The sequence below is a fragment of the Chlamydotis macqueenii genome, chromosome 15 (genome assembly GCF_036417535.1).
Source record: "Chlamydotis macqueenii isolate bChlMac1 chromosome 15, bChlMac1.mat, whole genome shotgun sequence".
In the NCBI taxonomy this organism is placed as follows: domain Eukaryota; kingdom Metazoa; phylum Chordata; class Aves; order Otidiformes; family Otididae; genus Chlamydotis; species Chlamydotis macqueenii.
In genome coordinates, this window is record NC_141570.1 from 13,166,504 (window position 1) to 13,192,380 (window position 25,877).

A 25,877-nucleotide genomic window follows, 5' to 3' on the forward strand; every position below is an offset into this window, starting at 1 on the left:
CTCCTGTTTGCTCAATTCCTGAAGTGCAGCCCCTGCTACAGTGGAGATGAAAGGAGTTGCTCGCAGAATAAGCTCAATCTGGAGGCAGTTCTAGGTAGCCTGAAGTGCTACTGCAGGTAGCCTAGCGCTGAGCCCACAGCCTGTTCTGATGCTGCTGAGAATCTCCCGTGCGTCGCTCACTGCACTGAACACGAAAAGACCATGGTGTTTCAAAGGCAGGACTCCCTGGCCGCAAGCTAAATGTTCCTCTAAAGACCACCACGCTCTAAAATATTAAATTAATTTTATTCAGTTTAGTACATGCCGTGACGTGAACTGTACACCTGCCTAACCTTACCTAATGTGAGCCAGTCTCCCCTTTATGCCAAGACTACAGCTAGCACTAGACAGAACCATACCACGTAATTTCTTCACCAGGCTTTCCAACCTCAACCTTCCTTCCTGAAGGGAAAATGGCAGGGAAAGACCCTATTAAAAATGCTCCTTTCTCCACTCATAGTACCCTCTACCACTCCAAACACTGTACCCTTTTCATTTGCCGTCTTTTGATCTCACTAGCTGCTTTTTATCCACTTTATTCATTTTCTTTTCACCCAAAAGATCCCTCAGGAAAGCATGAAGGGAAAAAAGAGGAAATTCCAGTGCTTAAAGGGGGCCTACAGGAAAGACGGGGAGAAACTCTTCAGTAAGGCCTGCTGTGACAGGACAAGGGGTAATGGTTTCAAAATAGAGGGAGATAGATTTAGATTAGATATTAGGAAAGAACTCTTTACACTGAGGGTAGTGGGACACTGGCCCAGGTTGCCCAGAGAGGTGAACATTTCCCTGGAAACATTCAAGGCCAGGTTGGCCGAGGCTCTGAGCAACCTGATCTGGTTGGAGATGTCCCTGCTCCTGGCAGGGGGTTGGACTGGGTGGGCTTTAACGCTCCCTTCCCACCCAAACCCTTCTGTGATTCTATGATTCTATGATTTACAGCATCAAATGCCTGAAAATAAGGAGACAGCTAACAGAGCTCGTCACCAGCCTTGTGCAGGCTGAACAGACATAAGTACACGTCAGACAACTGCGATGAAACGTTCTACAGTGAGAACGGGGCTTTCCCAGTGGCTCCTCCTCGAATTCCCCTCTCCCTCGCTCACCGAGTAGCACAAGGAAATTGTGTGCAATGCAGCTCAGCAGTAGGCTTGGGTTTTTTTTTTCCAAGAAAAATATCAGACTTCTCTGTCACACTGCTAATTTGCGCTCTGGGAAAGAAAAGAAGGAGTTTAATTGCATCCTTCATCCTAAGAGCGGAGCATCTGCTGCCAGACAGCAGTACAGGCCTGCCCTCTGCATTCACAGATGTCCAGGTCCCCACGCCTGCAGGGTGAACAGAGGCTTGGATTCTGAGATCAGCCCCACCAGCCTGGGAGCAGACTGCACGCCTAAGAGATGTATTTGATTCCCAAGATAAACATTTTGAAATTTAATTTCTGATACAATGACATACCAGCAGTATTTTCCTCAGTGACGGGTATGGCTCGGAACAGAGCGATGAAACACTAAAACAACATCCTGAAGTTAGCATCCACATCCCCCTAGCAACTACCCCCCAAACTCTGGCAAAACCCCTGCAATTAATTTCCTCTGCTATTTAAACTGTTAGAATTTAGTGGAAAACCAAATGGTGCCTGCTTTTACTGTTGCTCTTTGGGTGGTTTCCAAACAGTCTCTTTTGTTTGGTCAGTGCTAGAGCCGAAACTTGGTTGAAAATGCCGAGAGCAAGCTACTGCGGTCAAGAGAAAAACGTACAAAACTTAGTGAGTGTTTAAGACATACAAAATTTAACAAGTGTTTAAGATGTACGAAACTTAACAAGTGTTTGGAGCCGTCAGTACAGCTTGAGGAGGTGACAGACTAAGCACCTGATAAAGCTGAAACGCAGTGAATGAAATAGGTGCCCTTACCACTGCTAACAAAATAGTTCTTTGAGTCAAAATAGAACTATGGATATTTGAAAATATTTTTTTTTACTGAAAATGAGGAGTCTGGCATATAGTTCCTGGTTAGAAAAAATAATTACCTTCTAGGCAGATAGAGGAATGGAGGATTTGCTGGGTTTGATCATGTATTTGACTTGGCTATTTCTTAAAGGATAAAATCTCCAGATTTGTAAACGAAGGCTTTTGGAGAGGTTTTGTTCTAACTCTGTTAAGCAAGGTGTGTCACAGAATCCAGGCCTCCGAAGTTAGTTAGGAAAACATAAAGCTGATCGAATTGTAACATCAATCCCCCCGTTTAGTTATTTTAGACTTTGGGAAAATGGACAAAATCCTAATCCCCCAGATGAGGATGGTGAAGCTGTAGTAGCTGTAAGGGCCGTATTTACTTCGTGTTCTGTGAAATGTGTGTGAGAATCTGTCAGGGACGGCAATGAGACAGCGCCAGAGCCCGAAGAACAGGGAGCGCGGGTGTCCTCCCTGAGGCAAAGGCCAATTCACATCAATCACGCAGAGGCAGGCCACGGCTTATGGTTGAAACAAGAGCCTTTACAAGTTATTTCTTTCCATCCTTCCAGTCGTAAATGTCTCCTTAGCTCACCGTTCCAGCACAAACAGACGGTGGCGGCCGCCGGGCACCGCCGGGCTCCCCTCGCTGAGGGGCGGCGGGAAAGGGCGGGAAACGGCCCCCGGGGCGCTGGGGCTGCGCCGCCGCCGGCCGCCAGAGGGCGCTACCAGCGCCCTCCCGCTGCGCGCCCGCTAAGATGGCGGCCTCCGGGGGCCGGGGGCGGCGGTGGCCGGGGCGGGCGGTGGTGGCGGCCGCCGCGCTGGCGGCGCTCGGCTGGCTGCGGGCGGCGAGCGGCGCCGGGTGAGTGTCCGCGCAGGTGGTCAGGGCGGTGCCGGCCCTGCTGTCCCGGTACAGGGGGTTACGGGAGGGCCCCGGAGGTCCCTTCCCGGCCGGTAGCGCCGCTGCCCTCCTGGGGCTCTGGCCGGGCGCCGCCGAGCCGGTGCTCTGAGGTCGGCGTGGCGGAGCGGGTACTGAGAGGGACAGCTCCCCGTAAGCCAGCGGGGGTTACCGGGGACTCCCCGAGGGCAGGGGAGAAGCGGGGCCCGGGATGCCGGTGGGGCCTTCCCCGCCCGCCAGCCCCGAGCCCAAGCAGCTCTTGTCCGGCCGCCTTGGGCTGCAGGCGCGCTGTGCCAGGGCAGCCTTGGGGCAACCGGATCTTCTCGTTGCAGCCCCCCCAGCGACCCGCTGCTGCAGCCCTATTTCCCCTCCCGGCACGGCCCTCGGCACCACCACAGGCACGTCAGGGAGTGCCAGCCCGTCAAGTACGGCAACGTGACACACGAAGCTTGGCCCAGCGACAACAGGACGGGAGGCCCAGTGGCTACCACCAGAACCTTTGTTTCTTACATCCCCTCGGAGGGCGAGGACCGCAAGGCCGTCTATGGCCACTTCACTTTCGTGAGGAACCCCCTGAGGACCTTCTCTGTGCTAGAGCCGGGCGGCGCGGGAGGCTGCCAGGCTCACCGCAGAGCCACCGTGGAAGAAACGGCAAAGCTGGGGAAGTGTCTGGTGGCCCAGAACGGTGGGTACTTTGACATGGGAACCGGAGAGTGCTTTGGGAACGTTGTGAGCGACGGAAAGATGGTGAGAAACTCTGGAGGCCTGCAAAATGCTCAGTTCGGCATCCGGAAGGATGGCACCATGGTGTTCGGGTAAGGACGTGGTGGGTGTTTGGAGAGCGTGCTCTCCTCCCTCAAGAGTGGTAGGAATCACTGAGGCAGGCAGCGCTGCCCGGGCACTGCCTCCTTGGCCTCCCCTGGTTAGAGCAGAAGCATGCTTTGGATGCTGAAATTAGGGCTGTCCTAATTGAGCTATCTCTGCCATTGTTTTTTTTTCCTAAGATGAGGAGAAGCTGAATAAGTTACTCTGATCTCTAGCTGCGTAGGTTGCTGCGTCTCCTCTCCCAACATGCAGCGGATACACTTGGTTATGGTAGAGAGGGGAGAGATTTCTGTCCTCTGCACAGAGGAGAGGCAGAGTGGACTATGTCACTGCTCTGGCTGCAGCAGAGAAACACTGGGTTTGGAAGGGATCTCAGGACGTGCCTCATCCAACACCCTGCTCAGCACAGGGGTTGGTCAGGGTCGTGTCTGGTTGGGTTTTGAACACCTCCAAGGATGGAGACTGCACAGCATCTCTGGGTGTTCAAGGAGAGTCTGGGAAGATCCTTGTGCTGACTTGTGGGATTCAGACTGGACCCCCTTGCTTTCTAAACCCCTTCCCAGGAAGGAGCCTAGGTGCGGCTTGGTCCAGGCTTAGCCGCGATGTGATGAAGAGCTCGGACCCTGGGTTCTGTCACAGAGTCAGTTTATTTCAGCTTGAGCTGGGCCGCTCCCACGAGGGACCCCGAACAAAGAAACCCCTGGGCGATTCTACCCTTTGCGTTCTAACTCCACACCCCTCAGGCACTTGGCATGCTGTCCACACAACAGTCCAATGGTATCTCAGGGCTGGGGGCCTCGCTCTATGTCGGGTCCCCTCCCTGTCTCCGTGCAGGCCATCTCCTTATCTTCAAAGTCCGCAGCTGGTCATTAGTTCCTTTATTTTCTAGCTCGGACCAGCCCCTAGGGCCCCTCAGAAAGTTACCAAGGTCTTGTTCGTTATCTGCTGCCTGTTTTGAAGGTCTTTTTTCCTTTGAGTTATGACTTTGGTTCCCCTTATCTTGTACATTAGGATGTCCCGTACTCCGTTGTTACCTCCTCTGCATAGCTGTCTGTGCTAACGAGCAGAGTTCGTTTAAAGTTCACCTGTGATAAGTTTTAAACGAGGCCTACTCACGCTAAGCTATAAGCAAGCTACAATTCAGCCATGCTTTCTTCTAATTTAGCTTACCTCTAAGCAATCATGCAATTAATTCTGACATTCTGTAAGTAAACTTATTTTAATCCCCAGCACTGGGCAAACCTGTTTTGTGGGTGACCACCCTTTACAGTAAAAAAAAAATTTGTCTTACTGTTAAGTAGAAATGCAGGCATCTCCTGGATTGCCTGTGCTCTGCTTTCCGCAGATCCCAGGATGGTTAAAGTCCTCTATAAGTGCCAGGGCCTGTGAACTTTTCCAGGCTTTTTCCAGTTTCCTGGAGGTCTTACCTGCTATTTCCTGACCAGGCAGTCTGTGGCAGCCACCTGCCATGATGCGGCCCACGTTGATGTGCCAGAGCTTTCATCGTGAGCCCTCAGCCAGCTTGTGGTGCGTTCTAGGCGTTACGTGAGAGAGCTGCAGGAAAGGACAACTGCTCCCCACGTTTCCCACCACATTGCCTTTGTACAGGCTCTTCCTAAAGGGTCACGCACACTGTCCTGCCGTGTCTGCGTGACCCCAGTCAGGTTGTAGCCCTCCAGCTGCACAGGCCTCTGATTTCTCCTGTTTGTGCCTATGCTGCTAGTGTTACTGTACAACTTCACACAGGCACCCCCTACAATTTTCCAGGAAGAGGGTGAGAGCTTCCCCGTGAGTCCTCTCACCATTTCCTTATTTGTGTGCGTATGGCTGAGCTTGCCTTTTGGTTGTATTTTGTTGTTGCTGCAAGTTCTCTTGTCCGCGTTCCCCTGCCATGTTCACTTGCCAGCCTGCTCACTTCCTCGCTTGACCGTGAGCGGTTTGTCTCGTCCCTGGTTTGCAGCTCTGCTCACCAGGCTGCCTCTTTACAGAAGTGCCTTCTGCCTCACTTCGCCATGTGGATGCCATCCAGTCAGTCCTCAGAAAGCCTTGTAAAAAACCAAATTCCTGTTGTCAACATGAGCCGTGCTACTGCATGTTGACCCCCAGAACCCATCTGCTGCTTCTCGAGCACTTCCTCCTCTCCCGCAGGACTGAGGAGGGGACCGCCTGGGCTGCCCTTGGCTGTGCAGAGCTGTGCCAGTTGCTCTTGATCCACTCTGGGTTTCCCCGGCAGTGCTATTGGTGCCCACAGGGAAGAGTGGCAGGGGATAGCAGTCTGGAGAAGCCTCCCAGTCTCCCCACAACATCCCAGCCCCCAGCAAACCTCCCTAGACAGGTCAGCAGCTGGGGGCCCGTGTCCCCCGCAGCAGGGACCTTCTCCCTGTCAGTCACCCACCTCCTCCGGCGCTGCTGCAGCGTTCAGGCTCAGCTGGCACAGATGCTTTGTCTCACAGGGCTCCCAGCTCCTTGCCTGCTGCCCGGGCACTGAACCTGGGTGGAGGAAGAGCTCCCTCCTAGTCCCAGAGCTCACGAACTTCACCATCACAGGATTTGCCACCCCAATGAGCAGATCCTGGTTACTCCTGGGCATTGTAGGGCTCAGGGTTTTGTTTCTGCAGGCTCTTAGGGAAGATCTGTCTGTCTCTTTCTCATCATCCCTGCTGCTGTGCAGCATGCAGACCTCCTGCAGCTGCTTGTCTCAGCAGCACAGCTCCTCAGCCAGCACACAGCACACACTATTTCTCTTGTCCCAGCTTCAGTAAGAGGCACCAGGTACCCTGGCAGGCTGAGTGCTGCCTTCTCCCTCCACAGCTCGGGCTGAACGGAGGTGTCTTCTGTGCTGGGGTAGTTGCAGAAGTTGGTGCTGGAGGCTGTGCCCCGGGGTGTGTCACTACAGCTGACCACAGGCACTGCCCTCCGCAGAGTTTCCAGCTCCCCACTGCACGAGCCACAGCATCTCTTGGCTGCTGGAGCTGCGGTCTCAGCCTGGCAGTTACGTAGGCCTCTTCCTGGCCGCAGGTGAACAGTGTGTGACTCCCTGATTAGCTGGAGACAAAAACTCAGAGCACCCTGTGCTGAGGAACAGCTGACAGAGGGACCGTTAGTGCTTGCTGGAAGTAAAGACCCTTGGTAGCTATCCTTCCCCAGCAGCAGCAGGCACTGAAGGTCCTAGAAGGGTTCCCAGAGGTCCTTCTAATTGTCTCTGAAGATTGAGGAGCAGTCTGGAAGCTGCTGCATCTGTTGGCTGTGTTCTCCACCCTTCTGTTGGCCATTCCCACGTGCCCTCAGACCCCAGCAAGAGTCCCTGCAAAGCCACACTGATGTACCAAGCTGGGGCTTTAGCCTGTAGCCGGTCCCTGACAGCCCTGAGAACCACGGCGTTAATTTAGGTGGCGGAGCTGGTAACGTGTCTGCTTCAGCGAGGAGGCTTCTGCCAAGGGGACCAACAGCACCTGCAAGGTCGCTATTGAGTCCCTAGTCTCAGCTCTGCCCCGCTTCTCTTCTGCTCCGGCAGGATTTCCTGTGGGAAGTGGTATCGTAGCACTGTCCGAGTTGTCTGCTCGGTGCCTCTGCAGCTTCCAAAACGTGACACTAGAAATGGCTTTGGTGTGAATAATTTGGGCTGTCAGGGCAGCAGGAAAGTGGTTCACACTTGGTCAGCAGACCAGTGCACCGGGGCACATTGTTATCCCCACGCGGGCTGGCATGGGTAACTGCAGGCTGTAAAAGCTGACAGTTGATGAGTCCGTGCTCAAGCTGTTGTGCAATTTGATCCGTTTTCAGCTGTGTTCATTTTGTCTCTGTGTGCCCTCCCCACAGGTAAAGGGATTTCTTGTTGCCTGTTTCCCACTCAACTACTTTCAGTTACACCTTTGTACAAAGCGTGAAGCTTTGGCTGCGATCACAGAAACTAAAAAACTAGAAGTTGAGCATCCGGCTCCCACAAGACGTGACTGGAGCACAGAGAGAAATCGGTTTTAAACCCAAAGCCGCTGGCAGAGCTTACAGCGAAAGCACAGCTGTCCGGCCGCAACCCTTGCTGCTGCCCTCCTCTGGGTTGCAAACATCGCCTGGTAGCAGGCTCTGATGAGGCGGGTGTTAGCAGCACCCTCATTCCTGAGAGAAGAATATCCCTTGGGAAGCACCCCCCGGGGACACACAACGCCCGGTCACGGACATGGTCACTCAATAATCCTTTACCTGGCAACTGCTCCGCGAAAGGTTTTGCTGTCTGGAGAGGAGCAGGTAGCATCCAGCAGCGCCTTCCCCTCAGTGCAGCTGTGGGCAGACTGGGCGCTGTTGCTGAAAACCCTCCCAAAAGCTGTTTGGTGTCACTTTGTGCAGAATGGAAGCTGACAGGCAGCAAGATGTTACAGCTGCTTCCACAGATCCCAGAGTGTTTGGCAACGGCTCTGCCCTCACGTTCTGCCAGATGCTTCCTGCCCTTGTTATCCTGGCTCAGGTCCACCGGCCACACTGCTGGCAGGAGCTGTGTCACACACAGTGGCCTGGGACCCTCATTAACAGTGGTTTTGTGTGGAAGAACAGAGAACAGGCTCCACTCTGGCTGCTAAAGTGCTGTTTTGCGCTGCTTGGCCTCTAGTTTTGGCTGTAGCAAGCCTTCATTCAGCCACCTTCTCCCTGCTTCTGGAGCCTGCTGGCAGCAGAAGAGGCTTTGCATGACACTGCTGTGACCGTGGGTAACCCCTCCTGCTCTCTCTTTCCTAGTTACCTGTCTGAGGAAGATGTCTTGGATCAAGCAAACCCTTTTGTGCAGCTTGTGAGTGGGGTAGTTTGGCTCCTAAGAGATGGGGAAGTGTACGTCAGTCAGAGTCAAATGGCTGAGTGTGATGAAATTCAAACCACAGGTAAATACTGTAAAGCCTAGCTTCAGCCTGGGCGTGGATTGTCCTGATGGGGCTGCTGGAAGGAGGGGTAGCAGTGGAAACTCTTGTCTACTTACAGTTTGCTACTCACTTAAGAGGTCCAAATTTCTTCTGTGCTACTTTACTCCAAGTCCGTGGCAAGTGCAGCGCAAGAAATAGGCTGCCCGCAAGATGAGGCTGCACTTGCCTGTTCAGGGTTGTCAAACAGAATTTGCCGAGGACGGGTACAGCGCTGGCATTGTTGGTGTTAATACTTGTCCAGAGAAACTCACAGCAGATCCCTCTTTAAAAGTTTAAAAGCAGTTCAAAACTGAGGGGTTGTGAATCCCCTGCTCCATCCCCATGCCAGAGAGAAACGTAAGAGTGCTTCTGAAAGAGCTATTCTTAGATGGGCTTGGATGAGCAAGAGGAACCTGGGCTCTCTCCTCGTTGTGTTTCAGTTTAGCCGAGCTCCTTGCTGAGAGCTGTTTTGCAGACAGATGTGTCTAAACAGCCAGTTCTTCACCCAGCCAGTGTGTGAATTATTCCCTCTCCTGCACAGGGACCTTCAGCAAGTTCATCAACGTGATATCGGCCAGGACTGCGGTTGGACACGACAGTCAGGGGCAGCTGGTCCTGGTTCACGTGGATGGACAGACAGAATCCAGGGGGTAAGGCCAGCGTTATGGAAAGGTCCCGGGGCAGGCGCAAGATCGGTCCTGAAGTTCTGCCACTGGAGCTGAACAAGCACTGAAAAATCTTTGCTTTTGCAGGGTGAACCTCTGGGAAATGGCTGAATTTCTGAAGCAGCAGGGAATCATCAATGCTATCAACCTGGATGGTGGAGGGTCTGCCACGCTGGTCTTAAACGGGACCCTGGCAAGCTACCCATCTGAGCACTGGTAGGTGCTGGCTGCACGTCCCGGCGCTGCGTGAGTGACCGCGCAGCTCCCATTCGCCTGCGGAGCTCAGACCTACCCCTCTGCTCTGCAGGGGAGCCAGTCTGCTTTGCTGGGAGATCGCAACGTAGAGGCCAGTGACAGGTTTAGAGGGAGAGAGTGACTAAAATTCAAACCAAAAAGCAATTCCAGAACTATCCCGAACAGCAAGCGAAAGAGTGAGGGAGGGCGAGCTTCTCCCAGCCAGCCCTGACTTTCACCGTCAGCGTGGCGTCTATGGGATGGAGCGCTCTCTGCCCAGTTTGGGTACAGTTCTGGCTGCACCCCTCCCAGCTGCCTGCACCTGCACATCAGCGACACCTGGGAAGCTGGAAAATGTCCTTGGTCTTTTAACGCCAACCAATATCAGCAACATTTGTTGGGTACCAAATCCCACGCTAAATCCAAACCACAGCAGCTACTGCGAAGAAAATTCGCTCCATCCCAGCTGAAACCAGGACAACTTGGGGACCAAACCCTGCCTCACTTGAGGGTACCTAAAGAATATTTTACTTCAAATTTAAGCTTTTTAATAACTTCTGACTGTAAACACAAAATGATTTAAAATTCAGTTTGCAGTCTGAAGGTTGAAAGCCAAACGTGGCTGTAACTGCGATGATGTCACTGACATCAAAGTAAATAATTCTCAAGGTGTTGAGCGCCAAAGTTAGGGAGGCGGGGACTACTTAAAGGGAGACACTGCTTGCATTTCGCTTTCTGTAATTCTGTGTTTGAAGTGACGCCTATACAATAGGAGTTAACACTTAGAACATGGCCTCAAATCTAGTTTTATGTTTCTATTTTACCATTATTAATGTTCATATTTGCCACTGTGAATCTGGGTGAAAATTTGTGGACTGTATCAGCTGGTTTCACGTAGGGCTGGGAGCAGCACCGTGCTTGCACGCCTCATGGGACCTGTCTTCTGTCCCCAGCTCCTTTGACAACATGTGGCGCTGCCCTCGGAGCATCTCCACCATCGTGTGCGTCCACGAGCCCGCCTGCGAGCCTGCGGACTGCAGCGGCCACGGGGCCTGTGTGGAAGGGGAGTGCCGCTGCGCCGGGGGCTTCTGGAGAGGCCCGGCCTGCGACGTCTTGGACTGTGGCCCTTCCAACTGCAGCCTGCGCGGCGTCTGCACTGCCTGTGAGTGGCCGTGCTGCGCAGGGCCCTCCAACGCGGAGGGGCCGGTGGGCAGCTCTGGGGGAAGCACAGACCTGGGGAACGTTGCCTGGCTGCTCCGTGGAGTCCCTTCCCGGCCTGGTGTGAAGGAGCGTAGCTCGCTTACCTTCTGGGTGCATGGAGCTGCTCTCCCCCTCCCTCCGGCATCTGAAGCAGCAGCAGCGGACGCGTTGCTGTTAGGAGACAGCAGCAGTGCTAGGCCAGGACTCAGATCTGGAAACTGGACCAGTAGTAGGGCTTGACTTCACGCTCTGTGTCTGGGTTTCCTTTTCTGCCCCTGAGGCTGTGCTCCTTTGTTTCCAAGGAAGGAAGGGTGCTGGTAGGAAGGGTGCTGGTAGGAAGGGCGCTGGTAGGAAGGGCGATGTATTATGCTGCACCACAAAGCAGCTGAGGTCTGCCCCCTCCCCTTATTGGGCCTTCTTGACCCTCCTGCCTCATGATTTCACTTTTCCATGAAGTTGTTTTGAATCTAGGGACTGCCGTAATGTACACCCTCTAGTTTCTGCCCTTCTGTGCCTGCTCAGTCCGGTTTTCCTGTTTCTTTCCTGCCTCCCTGATTGAACTCGCAGCCAAGTTTGCACCAGTGAAGTGCAGAGCTCAGTGGCTACAGGTGTTGGTAACAGTTGACCCAGAGTTAATTTCTCAAAATCCCACTCGGCAGGAGGGCCTGTGGCATTTGCAGCTGTAGTGGGCGGGTGTTTGAACTTCTTCTGTGTGTGAGCTCAGGATTTCTCTTCTGTGGGTTCCCTGGCAGAGGCAGGGAAAGTTAAGAGGGCACCCCAAGAAGCAGAGGCTCCTAATTTTAAGTTCCTGCTATTTCTAAATCTTGCTCTGTTTTAATGCCTGTTTGTGTGTTTGCACAGCTGGATGCCTCTGTGATGCTGGCTGGACCGGCAGCAACTGCAGTGAAGGTAATGCTGACTTCCACTCCTCTCCTCCCTAGCCAGCAAAGGGAAAGTGCCAACCCCTTCCTAACCGCTGTTCCTGCGGTGGTGGGCGGCTCCCCAAGAGAGAGCAGGGAAGGGAAAGGCTACACAGTGTGCTGCTCTTTTTTTTTTTGTCAGCGTGAGTTTAACTGCAGCCCAAGCATCTTAAGACTGGCTTGGTGTGAAGCACTTTAAGCCCTTGCTCAAGGCACAGACTCAGCTTCTGTTCCCCGAGCAGCCACCCACACCCTGTGCCAGCGACTGCTCTGCGGGTGTGAGTTTGGGGTGGGATTGCTGCCTTCGTAATGAGGCCCCTGATGAGATCTCTGCTCATCTCATGCAGTGTGCGCTAGCGGTTTCTATGGGCACGCTTGCGCCCAGAAATGCCGGTGCCAGAACGGTGGCCTGTGTGATCCTGCGCGCGGAGCCTGTTCCTGCCCCGCTGGGTACTACGGCACCAGCTGCGAGCAAGGTAGGAGCGGCTCTGAACAGCCTGGGCTGGGGAGAGGCTTTTGTGTCCCATCCAAGCCCCCTCTCATAGGCAAAGCAAGCGTGGGGTCTGCCCAGCAGGCTCAGGCCTGCACTTCACTGCTGGAGTGTAACCTGCCAGCTCCCAGCTCTTAAGGGCTTGCCTGCCCTACCCAAATTGGCCAGAAAGAAAAGGAGGGAGCGGAAAGAGTTCTCTTCGTCATTAGAAAACTGTGGATGTCTGTTTAGTCCTTGCACCAAAGAACTGCGTTGCTTTCCTAAGTGTGCAAGTGTAGAACATGAATACTCAGCTCTCCTTCGTTGGAGGGTGCTGCACCAGGCCCAGCCCGTGGCCCACGCTTCAGGTGATCCAAGTCAGGGAGTGCAAAAAAACCAAACAAACAAAATAAGGGCTGTTCTGGGTGCTAACCTTCAAACTCTGGCTGTGCACCCGCGCATGCCGACAGAGGCAGCGCTGTTCCCCGTTGCGTTACCGCACCAGCTTTCCTGACGTGCTCCAGGCCCCCGTGTAGCTGACTGCACAGCCTGCTCCTGTGACAGAAGTTAGTTACAGCGTGGGTGCGAGCTTCTTGTGCGCGTGGTTACGTGTGGGATGCTTTGTTCCCAGCCTACAACATCTCAGCCAGCCCCATTCCTATTTTACAAAACCTCCCCTGTGAAGTAAACGAAAGAACAGCAGTTAACTGCCAGCGTGGTGCTTTCAGGCTGCTGGAGGAAGCAGGCTGGGCAGGCAGAACAGCTCTGTCAGGCTGCAGGAAACCCGGGGCCCTGACGGCTCAGCGAGCGTGCAGCGGGCTCCGCAGCTGCGTACTCAGACACAAATACTTGCTTCCCTTTAGGAATGGCCTCTGACGCCCCCGCTCCACCTTTGCTTATGAGCCAGGCAGCAGGACTGTAGCTCAGATGTGGCAGGGAGAGAAATGCATGGGAAGAGAGAAGGCCAGAGATTGCTCTGCAACAGAAATACCTCAGTGAGACGTAGGTGAGGTCTGAGCCTCTCCTCGAGCTCCGAGTGGGCCCGTCCTTCCCGGCACCAAGCTGGTGCAGCTGGGGAAACGGGCACGCTTGAGCTGGGGGCAGGGGAGCTGCAGGGAGAAACGGGATGGTTGTAAAGCCCGTGGGGCTTTGACGGTGACTGACCGCTTTGTAACCAACTCCCCAGAGTGTCCCATGGGCTGGTACGGGCCAGGCTGCCAGAACCAATGCGTCTGTGAACACACGTGTCCCTGCGACCGGCACACCGGCAGCTGCAATGTCACCTCTGACTCGGCAGTGCAGGAGCAGTTAAACAAAGGTACCTCTCGGTACAGCGGTTGTGGGGTTTTTTAAAAAATGCTGGGAGAGCAGCTTTGGTGCCGAATGTTCTGTTTGCTTAGTTACCAGCTCTGCTGGCTGTCTCCTTGCCTCAGCTTCCTCTTTCTCAGAGGAATTTTACACCCTCCCCCCAGCACTGCCTTTCTGCCCTCTATTCTTTGTTTTCCAGCTGGGCGGTGTTTGGCTTCCCAGAACAAGGGAAGGAGCCAAGGAAAGCTCTCTCTGTCAGAGTAAGTGCGCGATACTCACCGTGTACGCGTATACACACGCTCCGAGTCCCTGCCAGCGGCTGCTCGCTGCGAGGTGGAGTTGTTCGCACCCCCCCAGTGCCAGGGCAGCGGGCCAGACCTGCGGCTTCGCTGCCCAGAGCATCTGCGTCCTGAATTCTTTCCTGTCAGAGAGCTGTAGGGGATGTAAAGATGTGGGTGCGGAAGGCAGAGCGACAGAAACCGAATTGTGAGAAGCGCTGAGCTGAAAGCCCCATCCACAACAGTTTGTGCTCCAAGCCTAGCGCCCTGCGGCTTCCAGTTAAACCAGAGCCGTCTTTTCCTCCTTGAGCCACTGCCAGGGACAGGTCCAACAGCAGAGGCAGCTTCTGGTGAAGCTGGGGTTGCTGTGCAGGCACAGCTGGTCACTTGTAAACCCAGTGGAAAGCTAAAATCACCCGTTTGCTCCGGCTGCCAGGGCACCTTGCACAGAACGTGTTCTCACCTGCCTGAGCGCAGAACCACGGGCTTGCGATGAGAGAAGGGAGCGCAAAGCTTGAGAAGTCATTTGCATGCTGGGAACACGTGAAAGCAGGTGAAGGGGTGTTGCTTACCTGGATTTTTCTTCTGTCTGACAGAAAGACCTGGATCTCCACGACCTCTGTCTTGGCTCTGCTTCTCGTGGTCAGCGCCATGGGAAACGCAGGCCTCTTTCTGAAGGCCAGGTCAGGGAGGTACCGCGAGGGCGGCGACTATCTCTACCACCCCCTGAGGGAGCTGAACGGGGAGGCCAGTCACACATCCACGTCCGCTGCCTGCGAGACAGAAGACGCTCAGGACCAAAGCCAAGCGCTGCTCCAGAGTCCCGGATGAGAGGAGTCGCGGTGTTTGACTCTGCACCGCGTACCGCCGCTCAGCGCTGGCTGTTAGCCAGGCCTCGGGTGTAAAACTGCCGACTAACCCAGAGCAGCAGCAGGATAACCTCAGTCCAAGGAACTCCCTTGCTTACTGCTGAGAGCATGGCTAGCTTCCCTCCCTCCTGCTGCAGCTCCAGCCCGAGCAAACAAGACTGTGTAATTGGTGGCCGTGGGGCCAGCTTCCACACACACATGTGGAGAAGGGAATTGCAGAGCTGCAGCAGGGAAAGAAATGGGCTGGTTCCCTCCCATACCTCAGGGGAGCAGGTGAGGACTGCAAGCCATGGGCACTTCAGCAAGGTCCCTTCTCACGTCAGCAGCGTATTTTTAAGATGCAAGATACATTGCCTGTAGCATAAAGCTAGGCTTAAGGAAGCTGGCTTAAGGATGTTGCAGTCTGTAACTGTCTGCCCTTCCCTGGTAAGCTCAGACTTTTATCATAAAACTGAAAAACTTCTCAGCTGGAAGTTAGACATTTGACTGGAATGCAGCCTTGCACAATGCATTTTTTTTTAAAAAAAAAACCAACCAGAAACCAAACACACAACGTATTTGAGTTTGCTGTGAGGAAACCAGCCTTTAACGTGCTGCTTGAATGCTGCGGAGGGGTTAGAGCCTGCCTGAGCCGGGACGTTAACATTTTTACGCACTCCATTTTTAACTCCAAATTAAGGATATGTAATTTTTGTGCCGCTGTTGGCATCAGATCAACCTGTAAATGCAAGATTCTATTTTTCTATTATTTACAGAAGACTCTTTGAAACTTGAATAAAGTCTTATTACTAACAATGGCCGGAAATTTGAATTGTTAGTACTCGGTCGCAGCAGACAGACGCAATCCTTTCCCAGTTCATCTCACCTGGCATTCGAACCCCGTGAGCCCTTGATTTCAAACAACCAACCCTACTGCAGGATGTGTCGTACCAGCCTGCTCTGGGGTACCAAAATAAACAAAAAAATGCTGGTTCTACCGGAAAAAAAATTAACATTTTAGTTAAAAAGTAGGAACAACTGAGTAAAAGGGAGACATCTCCATTTCTGTGGGGAAGGCGAGCAGCACACGTGCGTACAATTTCAGGGTTTGCCACAATTTGAGCAGTTGCATCAAACAAGCAGACGTGTTCTTTAAAAGAGGCTTTTTTATTTCCGACAGACACAAACGTATCGCTCCTCCCAGAAGCCACAGTACCGTAACCAAGTACACCTGCTGTCCCGCAACGCACTGCCGAGCACTCCGCGTTTTGCTAGCGTGCTCTTCAAGAACGTTTGGGGTTTTTTGGCCAAGTGTCGTAGTTCAGCCCCAACGGGGACCAGACTACGCAGTCTCTCTCTCACTCCCCCCACTCTCCGAGAGAATAGGAGGAGATTTGACAAACAAAAGAAAACCGGGAAAAAAAAAAACCAAACACGCGGGTTGAGATTGAACAAAAAGTAAATTTAACAGTAATGACAGAAGAAAACAAGAGAGTGATGGAACACAAATACAGTACAATAGCTCACAACAGATCTCCACATCCAGTCTCTTCCAACTAGCAGGGGGCCTCCCTTCAGCACCCTCCTCACTTATATACTGAGCATGATGTCAGATGGGATGGAATAGCCCTTTGGCTAATTTGGGTAAATTAACCCCAGCTGTTAGCTAATTAGTTAACTATCCCAGCCATAGGGGCTGCCAGCTTCAGTTCTCCACCCAGCTCAGGTAAATATTAACTCTATCCTGGCCAGAACCAGGACACCAAGAAAAATCAGGAGTTCAATATATAAAAAGAAAGCTGCAAGGGAGAGAAAGTAAGACAGTGCCTGGTAAAAATAAAAAGAATAAAGATAATAATGCTCATTTAACTTACAGGTAGCTTGGAAGTGGACACTGATGTCATTAAAAGCCAATGCACGTCCCATTCCCATCTAGCCCTCCAAAAGATGCGTAATTGGTTATAACAATCATCACAAACATACGGGAAAAACATTAAAGCTAATGACATGCAGGAATCTTTGACAAATTCTTGCCATTTTTAGTCCCTAGAGTCTAAAAGCTGTTTCTTGCATTATTTGGCTCACAGTTGTGGTTTAAGACCAGTCAGCAATCGAGTACCACGCAGCCGCTCACTCACCCTCCCCCTCCCCAGCAGGATGGGGGAGAGAATCAGGAAGAAAGGAAAACTTCTGGGTTGAGATTAAGACAGTTCACTAGGACAGCACAGGAAGATGATAATAATAACAAAACACGGGGGTACTAAAATACACCGAACGAGTGATGCATTTCTCACCACCCAACGTCCCAATGACCGGTACAGCCCGTCCTGAGCAGCGACCAAGGGAAACGAAACTGAGCAGCAAGCAAAGGAGCAAGAGAGAGAGAGAGCTGCCCCCCAGCCAGCCCCCGCTTACACCCTGAGCGTGGCATCTATGGGATGGAGCGCTGTCTGCCCAGTTTGGGTACAGTTCTGGCTGCACCCCTCCCAGCTGCCTGCACCTGCACATCAGCGACACCTGGGAAGCTGGAAAATGTCCTTGGTCTCCCATCAACAACTCATCACACCAGTGTGTTATCAACATTTGTTGGGCACCAAATCCCACGCTAAATCCAAACCACAGCAGCTACTGAGAGGAAAATCTGCTCCATCCCAGCTGAAACCAGTACAGCAGTACAAACATTTCAGATACTAAAGCAGCGTGAGCTACTGAAACACATTTTGCAATGAGGGACTCCTCTCACTCCAGGCTGGCTGGCCTCGGCTCCTGCACCAGTACCTGAGCTGAGGGGACAGTTGGGCTCACCGCTTCCTACCAGGAATTCCGAGTTGCAGTACGTGTTACAGATTTAAGATGACTGGATTTCAGTATTTTCAAAATTATCTGATGAATAAACCAAATCTGGATTATAAATTCTTACTAAAAGTTCTTATTTTCCTTTTACGGAAGGGAACTGACACAACCAAACCAGCCTCAGGACTGGGGTGAACAAGACCGTGTCTGCAACTCTGCAAACACACTCGCGCAGCCACAGCGAGTGCAGCCACCCCGAATTCCCTCAGCACACAGCAGTCGGGATCCCCTTCCCCCAGCAGCAAGTACAGCAGGAGCCCAGAAACAGAGAGGATGCTCTCGGCGCCTCCCTGCTGACAGTGTAAGTGTGCGTTACAGCACCAGTCTACGGCTTCACCCCGCGCACTTGGAAGTGGTGACGCAGCAGCACCGCCGCCTTTGTACCTGCCTGGGCTGCCGTCTCCCTCGGTCCCTCCGTAACGCTGAGCTGTTCTGCCCACAGCAGGTAAAAGCCCTTTTTCAACCCAAAAGACAGCAAAACCTTTAGCCAAAATTACTCTTACTGCACTCCAGCTTTGCCCTGAGTCGAGTCTGACGTCACCTTCAACGCGTGCCCACGGGTGATGTGCTCCCTGTTTGCCTTCCCCAGTCCTGCCGGGACAGAAACCAGTAAACAGTGGGATACAGAAATTGCCAAGAAGAAAGGTTTCACACATGGCCGCATTTCATCGTGAACAGCGGCCCAACACGGTACCCACAGCACAGCATCCCTTCTCTCGCGATCTCGCGTCAGACGTTAAACGTGGCAACAGCTCTTTGAGGTAGCTCTTGTGTTTTGCATACGGAATCGTGGAAACAGAGGGAAGCCCCAGTTCACTGAGGAGTAATTAAGTCCTCAGCTCATTACCTGACCCAGCCCCAGCTCGCTGACCTCACTGCCAGGAGACTGCTGGGAGCAGCGAGGGCCTTGCTGCATCTCGCGCTCAGCACCCACAGCTGCAGCCCATTTCTCAAGGTTCTGGCGTGCAAGATTTATGAGAGATGAGGGGCTCCCAGAGAGCCAGAACCCCAAACTCCTCCCGGTCTCAACTCACAAGAGGTTGCTGTGAAGAAAACAGTGTGTTTTATTTTCTAAAGCACGCTGATGTCATTTTAGGGGGAAAAGGGTGTTTTTGAAGAATTCTGCTTCTCTTGTTTCTGCAGTTCACAAAGTCAGGTTTAAAAAGCACAGCGCAGGCCACAACATCCAGGCTGCTGCTCCCTTTCTCTGTTATGTTAACATTCAGGGGAAAAAAAAGAGGGGGGGAAAAAAAATAAAAATCCATATTGGATTATTTAAATCGGTAGCTCAGTACATTCGTAGGTGGAAAAACCCAGACAATTTTGCTTAAAACTGACAAGGGAGAGATCACAAGCTGCTTCCCAAACACGTGTGCGGCAATCTCTTGCAGGGCAGAAGAGCGGTGCCACTGAGGAACACCAAGGAAAAGCCGCGGCGGTGACGTCCTCGGAGCCAGCTGGAGGGAGCACGCCGTTGGGCCAGCCCTCGTCTCCTCCTGGCTCCTTCAGAGACCTGCCAGAGGTGCCGAGCTCCAGGGGCCTCACCCAGGACTTCTACTGGTGGGCAGAGAACAGCACACGCCACATTTAAAAATAAAAAAAAATAAAATCCAGTGCAACGAAAGAGATTCTTAACCAGAGCAAAGCAAGGGAATCACAAGAAGCAGGAATGCTGCCGCCTTGGGAAGTGACCAACCACACAAGAATCAAGCCATAAGAATCCCGAAACAGCACGGGGAGGACAAGGCTGGATTTGCTCCTGATGCTTTGGGAGTCAGTGAAACTATTTCTAGCATCAGAATTAGTGACAGGTAAAGGATTTTACATCAGGGATAGACATGTGCACTTTTAATTCTGGAACTCCTGCTTTTCCAGAGCAAAGGCAGCACCTTTCCCTCTCTACCTGACTCCAGTTATGCTGAAATGCCAGAAACAGAAGTCTGGGAGAAACGGTAAAGTCCACAGAACAACTGGAGAGTTCTCTGAAACCAAGACTTTCCCAGAGGCCTGCGTAACCAAGTTACCTGTTCTGCTCTCACAGTGAGATGCAAGGTGGGAAAGTAATTTCCTTGACCCCAGAGTCCTTTAAAAAAACCAAGAAACTTAAACACATTCATCCCCCATTGTTCCAGATATTGGGATCTTTCCTCTCCTTTCTCAATGCCCGGTGCTTCAAAAGCAGGAACTAAAAAAGCAGGGTTAGCAGGAACCGGTTTACATGTACGTTGTTCTTAGCTGCACAGATTCCATCGACCTTAATAAAAACTTGGCGAGAGGGAAAGAAACCCCGAGCCTTCACTTCCACCACCACCCCAAGCCCAGAGCTGTTTGTGCTGCTCCCCAGCTGGGGAACTGGAAACTCATTCCTTTCCGCCCACGTTTGCCACGTGTGACGCCAGCCGGCGGCTGGGACAGCCTGAACAATCGTGGGGCACGACCCTCACGATCCTTCTGCAGGCAGCAGGTCTGCGCACAGGTAACCACAGCTGGATCCAAAAGCAGACATCTGTCCACACCAAGTCCTGCACCTCTGCCAGCTGCAAATGCTACCTGAGGACTCAAATCTCACCACGCAGGAAGAGACGCCACGCAGCCCTTGCCCCAAATGCGACGTACGATACAGCCCATTGCGCAGGAATGTCAGCGATCACAAAGATCAGAACCTAAGCAGAGAGGTTTCTTGGGATTGAAGACAATCAGTTATTCCTTTCTAAAACAGAGTTTGTCCCATTAAAAAAAGTGACTGGATTTAATAAATAGTCATTTCTGAAATTATAAATAAGTTAAAAATTAATTAAAAACAAGCTAGTATTTGAATAAATACATTTCAGTAAGTGCTTAAATACATACTTTTTTTTTTACAGTTTTCAAGTTAGCTCATGTTTTAAAGAAGCAAGTTCTATAATACTGACAAAGTTTTGTGCCTTCAGGAAATAAAATATTGCTTTTCTTAGCCCTTTACACTTTGATTCTGTTCCCATCCACTCTGATGAGATGGGTCAGATCTACTCATTATTGCTTGTAAACCTGAGGAAAAAGGAAAAACAGTCTCTCTGAGAAATATGCTGCTTGCTGGAGGCAGGTGCTCTGCCTCTACTTTCCAAAAAAAAAAAAAAAAAAAAAAATTTCTGTTTTTGTATCTCTGTGTGTTAAAAAAATCCAACACATTTCCTAACAGCATCCTGTCAGATCCACAGAGGTTTTAGGTTTGACCTGGAACTGGTTTCTGAAAGATCGGATCTGCAGTAAGGTATTTACAGTTTGCTTCCAGTCCCTGCACCTGGAATGCCCACTTTGCTTCCCGATGTGGAACTGGGACCCTGGGCACCCCGAAAACTGGATTCGTTTTGCTGCGGAACACTCCAGTCCTACAGACCAAAGAGATAAGGCAACACCAGTCTCCTCTACGCACGTAGGGAAAGGACTGATTGCAAAGAGCCCTTGGAAGCTGAGTAATACAGAGTCATGCAAACTGACATTCCTCCAAAACCGTTTGTGAAAAAGACTACTGAAGTAGGCATCCCATACCAAATTTTTAAATCTGCCACGTGAATTCTAAGTTTGAATGTTTCAAGTAGCTCCCAGAAGTGCAGATGGCTGCTACCTGTGGTCGCACAGACTGCCTCAAGGCTCAGCCCCGGAGGCTCTTTGGTTTGGTGCACGGGGCAGCTCCGGGGCAGCCGGGAAGCCCTGAGCGATGATTTCTCCACGCCGCTGTAGCCTCGGCCCTGCTATCTAGAAAGATGGGAGCTGCTCTGGGACTGGCTGGAAGACGTCGTGGCTCCACTCAGCTGAGAAAAGCCGCTGTTGCACGATTCCAGGCTTGACATGGATCCCCTGGAACGGGACAAAACAAGAGCATTTGTTAGGAAGGCAGCTATTAACGGGTAATTACACATCTGACAGGAGAGCAACTTACACCCTGTAACGCTTGCAAAAGTATTTTAAATTCTGAAGTTCATCTCTAAGAATCCCAGGCCTCTTTTGTGTCATGATGAAAAATTAATTTGTCATAGACATCTTTTTTAGCTACAGCTATTACACCTTGTCTCCTGCCATTTTTCTGGGAGCAGTTCACAGCTGGAGCCGCAGTGGGGTTGCGTTCCCTGCCCCTGAGCAGACAGGAAAACTCCAAACACAGCACGGCTCAGCGAACGCTGCTGCCACTGCCAACCTGAGACCTTCAGCCTGCTGAGCACGAGAGTCCCAGCTTCAGCACGTCCAGCCATGGTCTTCAGCTCCTTCTACCTAAAGCAGACTGGGTTCACTGTACCTGTGCCTGCCTGCTCCTCCTAAAACATTTTATGCAGGTGGAGCAACAAGGAACAGATTTGAGGGGTCAGAGTGAGGAATTTGCTGCTGCTGACTGCACAGGACCTGGCCAGGTCACATTCTAAAGGTTGCCACCTGCCCATCTGCAAGTCTCTTCTGCCTAACACTTCCTCCAGCTCCTAAGGAAAGGTCAAGCGCTTGCAAAGAATTCAAATTACTGGGCAATTTGAAAAGTACTGTTAGCACTAAAGGAGGGTAGGCAGATCCTGCCGTGGCTGATGTGTTCGCCTCTTCAGAAAGCACTCTCCAGTCCAACTGACATCCTTCTCAAGCGCAAAACAAAACACATGTGAAATAGCCCAGCTGATATTTGATAAGTTACTCCAAAAGTAACTTCTCAAAACGTTCCCAGTTAAGATCAAAAAACTCCTCAAAAACTTCCCCTTCTTCAGGCAGCTGTAAGCAAGAACTGAAGCACAAATTCCACTGGTGGACGCACAGCCAAGGGGTCCCTTGTTACCTACAGCACGAAAGGCGATTCTTTGCGCAAAAGAAGTTTAACTCGCACTCCGTCCTCTCCTTTGGCTTCTCTACTGCAAGCGGGGCAGCAGATCCCCCTGGAAATCTCCTACCTGAAGTCCTTGGATGCGAGCACCTCGTAGTAGTATATGAGCTTGCACTTGTGGCTGGACACTTGCAGAGAGGCCAGGACATCATCCACCCGCGGGAGGCTCGTGCCAGAACAGGGAAGAGGGCCGTGCATTTTCCACTGGAGGATGTAAAAGCCAGGCCAGCGAGTCACATGAGAGCCCTAGAAGAGAAAGAGCGCCATCAAGTGACTACCAGGTGTGTTAAGAAATAGAAAATGACTTGGCAAAGTCTAAAGAAACGATTGAGCTGACTGTTCTGGGGAGCATACACCATTCACTTATTTTACATGCCTGAGCCACACCCCTGTAATGCTAGTAAAAAAACAATGGTTGTTTTCAATTAGCTTATCCTCATGGATTACAGAATCTCTTTCCAATGGCTCAGCCCAAATTAGGACTGCAATAGCAGCCACTTTCCCAGGGAATCCAGAGAACGATGACCACAACAACTAAGCAATACATTATTTCCCACTCCATCCATTCCTTCCCCTCCAGTCCCTTCCCATTTTGGAGTTTGCTGGGACTGACAGATCCACGCCAGGACCCAAACTCATCTGACCTGGATGCTCTCTCCTTCCCGGCAAACCAGTGGGGATTCCATACGGCTGTAATCCACCCCCAGGACCCACGTCTTATCAATCAGCTGCATGTTCTCCCCTGCAGCAGAGGTACTTGGTAACGTGGCTTCTTTATGACTCGTTTCAGGGGCTCGTTTGGAGTGAAAGAGGCTGAACACCACATCTCCCTTCAGGATGTCAAAGTCCCAGGTGATGACGGATTCCCCTTCCAGAATCTCCACAACTATCTAAGAAGGGAACAGAACAAGCGCATTGGAAAGAGCCAGGTCTTCAGGTGGCAGCCAGCATACTCCTCCCCACTCTGCAGACGTGCATTTCTCTACAATCCCCCAGTTGAGCTCTTGGCCTTGATTCCCAAGAAGGACACAGACCAATTCCCATTGCCAGTCTTCTGCCACAGCAGATTCTGCTCAGGCATTTTTGCCCCATCTCTCCCCTATATCAGAGTTCCTTGTAAATAATTTACCAGTTCTAGGAAAACCTCAGTGGAACTGAAGCAAAGCACTCGGGACACAGCAAAGAGCAGCATCCGAGGCAGCACGCGCTCCAAAAGGCACTGCTGCTTTTTCAGGAGGCTAAGCAGGCCAAACCAGCGTTACTCACCACCGGTGGAGCTGGTGGACTGTTTGGACATGCAAGTCCATGCTCCCTTTTTGGACATTCTGCTTTCCGATGACCCCCGTTCCCAGTACATACCTTCTCATATCACCAGCACTACCGTCCTAGCTACGCCACTGAGAACAAAAGCTGTGCTATCAGAAGGGAAACTGAAGCGGTTTTATTTCCCCAAAAAGGAAGGGAAATCTTACAGAAGAGCAGGCCATAGTGGATGTAATAGACACTGCTTTCTCAAATTGCTGCTCTTAACTTCCGCACTTTTAGCTGTTAGCTACCCTTGGCCCTCCTCCCAAGGAAGGCACGCTGCTGTTGAACCACCTCGTGCTCACACTTTGGGAGCCCTTTGCTGTTCTAGTCAACCTTGACAAAAGGAACACATCACTGGTACCAGTTCAGCTCCTCCTTCAGCCTTATGAAGTTCTGGTCTGTACCTCATGCGGCGCTCCTTTGAGGACACTTGCAGAATGATAGATAGTTTCTGTCCATAACCGGATGTGATCCGAGTTCTCCGGCTCTTCTTCCGTTTGATAAAGTGACTTGGGAACAAGTCCACCTTCTGGGACAGTACACTGGAAGAGTCAGACAAATATGAGAGTTCGTACTCACCTGGTGGTAAAGCATCCACTCATCTGTACCACGAACCTGCCAGCTGCCAGGGACAGGGGACAACCACCGGTTGTCTCGGTTGGTCTAAGATTTCACGGTGGGACTAAGTTTACTTGAACCACAACAGTTATCTGAGCTCCGTTCAGAGAGCTGAGCCCTAACCCCCTTCTCCAGGGCAGCACCACCACCTCAGGGTAGAGATTCCTGTGCAGAAGTGAACTGCACAGAGCAGCGGTATCCCAGCCAGAACAGAGGTTTCACTCCTTCCAGAAGGGAGTGGAAGGCCAGGGTGTGGAGGAGGAGGGAATCAAAGGAGCTTGCATGCAGCAGGCTCCACCTGCACAACAGGAAGGCAAGCTCACCATGCAGTCTCCTCCGAGGAAGTCTGGGATCACGTCTTTGTCCACGTAGTCTACCAGCCCTCCTGGACCCTGGTAGTTATTCCCACTGTAAATGAGGAACTTCTGCCTTGTGTTCTCATTGATAAAGGGACTGACCTGAAATAAAAAGTGGACAGAAGACATCACTGTCACTGAGCGAAGTCAGAGACAATGCTTATACCGTCTTACACAGATGCTTTAGGCTCTAGACCAGAAGGCCGCATCAGCAGGAACGCAGACCAGCAGTAGTGCAGAGCTGCGCAACGCTGAAGCACTTTCCCAAAGAAAAGGTAACAAACAGGAAGTGTACTACATCATTACCTCATACCACTTTCTACGTCGTGCAAAAGAAGTCTGCAGTCACTGCACCACATACAAACCTCACAAGAAATCTAACAAGCATGTTGTCACACTGCCAGAACAGTCAGCAGGCACCAGGCAGAACTGTATGTATTAGTCTTCTCCTCAGTGTCCTCCAGCATGAGATTAAAAAAAATATTTGTCTTTTCCCATCAGCATGAAAACCCAGCAAGTGCGGGCTACCACTGCTGCACGAGGACTTGCAGTTTAGGTCTGACATCCTGTCCTGCCCTGGGGGAATGACAGCCACTAGAATCAAGTGAGCTACAGGCGTGCCACGGCTTGCTCTGTAGTGATGCTGCAGCCTCTTCAGGAGTTCAGCCACAAGTCACCTGGAAGCGTTTCCCTCCCTAACTCTTCAAGTAAGCAGAATTTACACTGACTGGATGGTTTAGCTATTTGGACACGCACAAGTCCAGATTTTACCCACCAGAGTCCAGAGCACAGGAAAAACCCGGGGCGCTCGCACTATCAGTAACCTCCCCAGAGTTTCAGGGTAGTTGTCCTCTACAACCTCAATTATCCGAAGCAGGGCCTTAACTCCAGGCCGCCAGAGATGCCGCATATTTAGCCCTTCCAGGTCCACCAGACATGTCCAAGATCTAAAATAAACACGCAGAAAAAGACCTGTCAGAACTTCATTGCAGAGTGGCTGCTCAGTTTGTGATCCACAAAACATTTCAGCAACACCACAGGCTGTGCAGAACCTAGTGACGCCAATGAGGGAGACGAGCAGTTCCAATAAAAAGTAGACCTCCACTCCAACACCAGTCAGCCTGAATCCAGTTGAACTTTCAGGAAAATTGACACCCAAACCTGAAGGCAAGGACTTACGCTGCCTGTCTGGAAGAGGGTGAAGGTATGCAGGCCTGTTGCTAAAAATAATTAAAAAATGCATTTAGAATGAAAGTGGAATCTGGCAGATGGTTTACTGTATAAAAGGAGAATTTCAAGGATCTGGATTAAAACCACCAAGAGAGCAAGATTTATTTAATCTGAAATGGGACACAAATGTAAGGAAGGGCCAATACTTGTTCTCAC

General features: G+C 51.6%; 2 protein-coding genes across 2 annotated transcripts in view; one reads left to right on the plus strand and one right to left on the minus strand.

Moving 5' to 3' along the window:
• The first annotated feature begins 2,746 nt into the window (after positions 1–2,746).
• NAGPA (N-acetylglucosamine-1-phosphodiester alpha-N-acetylglucosaminidase) lies at positions 2,747–15,339 on the plus strand. The gene is made up of 11 exons (XM_086759337.1): positions 2,747–2,850; positions 3,219–3,701; positions 8,440–8,579; positions 9,139–9,247; positions 9,350–9,478; positions 10,450–10,658; positions 11,558–11,605; positions 11,964–12,092; positions 13,272–13,403; positions 13,593–13,653; positions 14,268–15,339. Exons 1-11 carry the CDS (start codon positions 2,747–2,749, stop codon positions 14,500–14,502), a joined length of 1,779 nt encoding a protein of 592 aa, XP_086615463.1. The 3' UTR covers positions 14,503–15,339.
• Positions 15,340–17,102: 1,763 nt separating this feature from the next.
• Positions 17,103–25,877, minus strand: part of SEC14L5 (SEC14 like lipid binding 5) — a 38,658-nt gene continuing 29,883 nt past the window's right edge. The window contains exons 12-17 of the mRNA XM_086759471.1: positions 25,267–25,438; positions 24,459–24,593; positions 23,922–24,059; positions 22,854–23,099; positions 22,277–22,455; positions 17,103–21,209 (exon numbers count right to left, since the gene is read on the minus strand). Coding sequence (XP_086615597.1) covers positions 21,104–21,209; positions 22,277–22,455; positions 22,854–23,099; positions 23,922–24,059; positions 24,459–24,593; positions 25,267–25,438 — 976 coding nt within the window. The 3' untranslated portion in view covers positions 17,103–21,103. The remainder of the gene's footprint in view (positions 21,210–22,276; positions 22,456–22,853; positions 23,100–23,921; positions 24,060–24,458; positions 24,594–25,266; positions 25,439–25,877) is intronic.

Bases quoted from the DNA above. Each gene is read 5' to 3' on its own strand.
- NAGPA (XM_086759337.1), top strand. From the start codon at position 2,747: ATGGCGGCCTCCGGGGGCCGGGGGCGGCGGTGGCCGGGGCGGGCGGTG. The intron at 10,659-11,557 runs GTGAGTGGCCGT...GTGTTTGCACAG, and splicing joins GCGCGGCGTCTGCACTGCCT to CTGGATGCCTCTGTGATGCT. The intron at 13,654-14,267 runs GTAAGTGCGCGA...TCTGTCTGACAG, and splicing joins GGAAAGCTCTCTCTGTCAGA to AAAGACCTGGATCTCCACGA.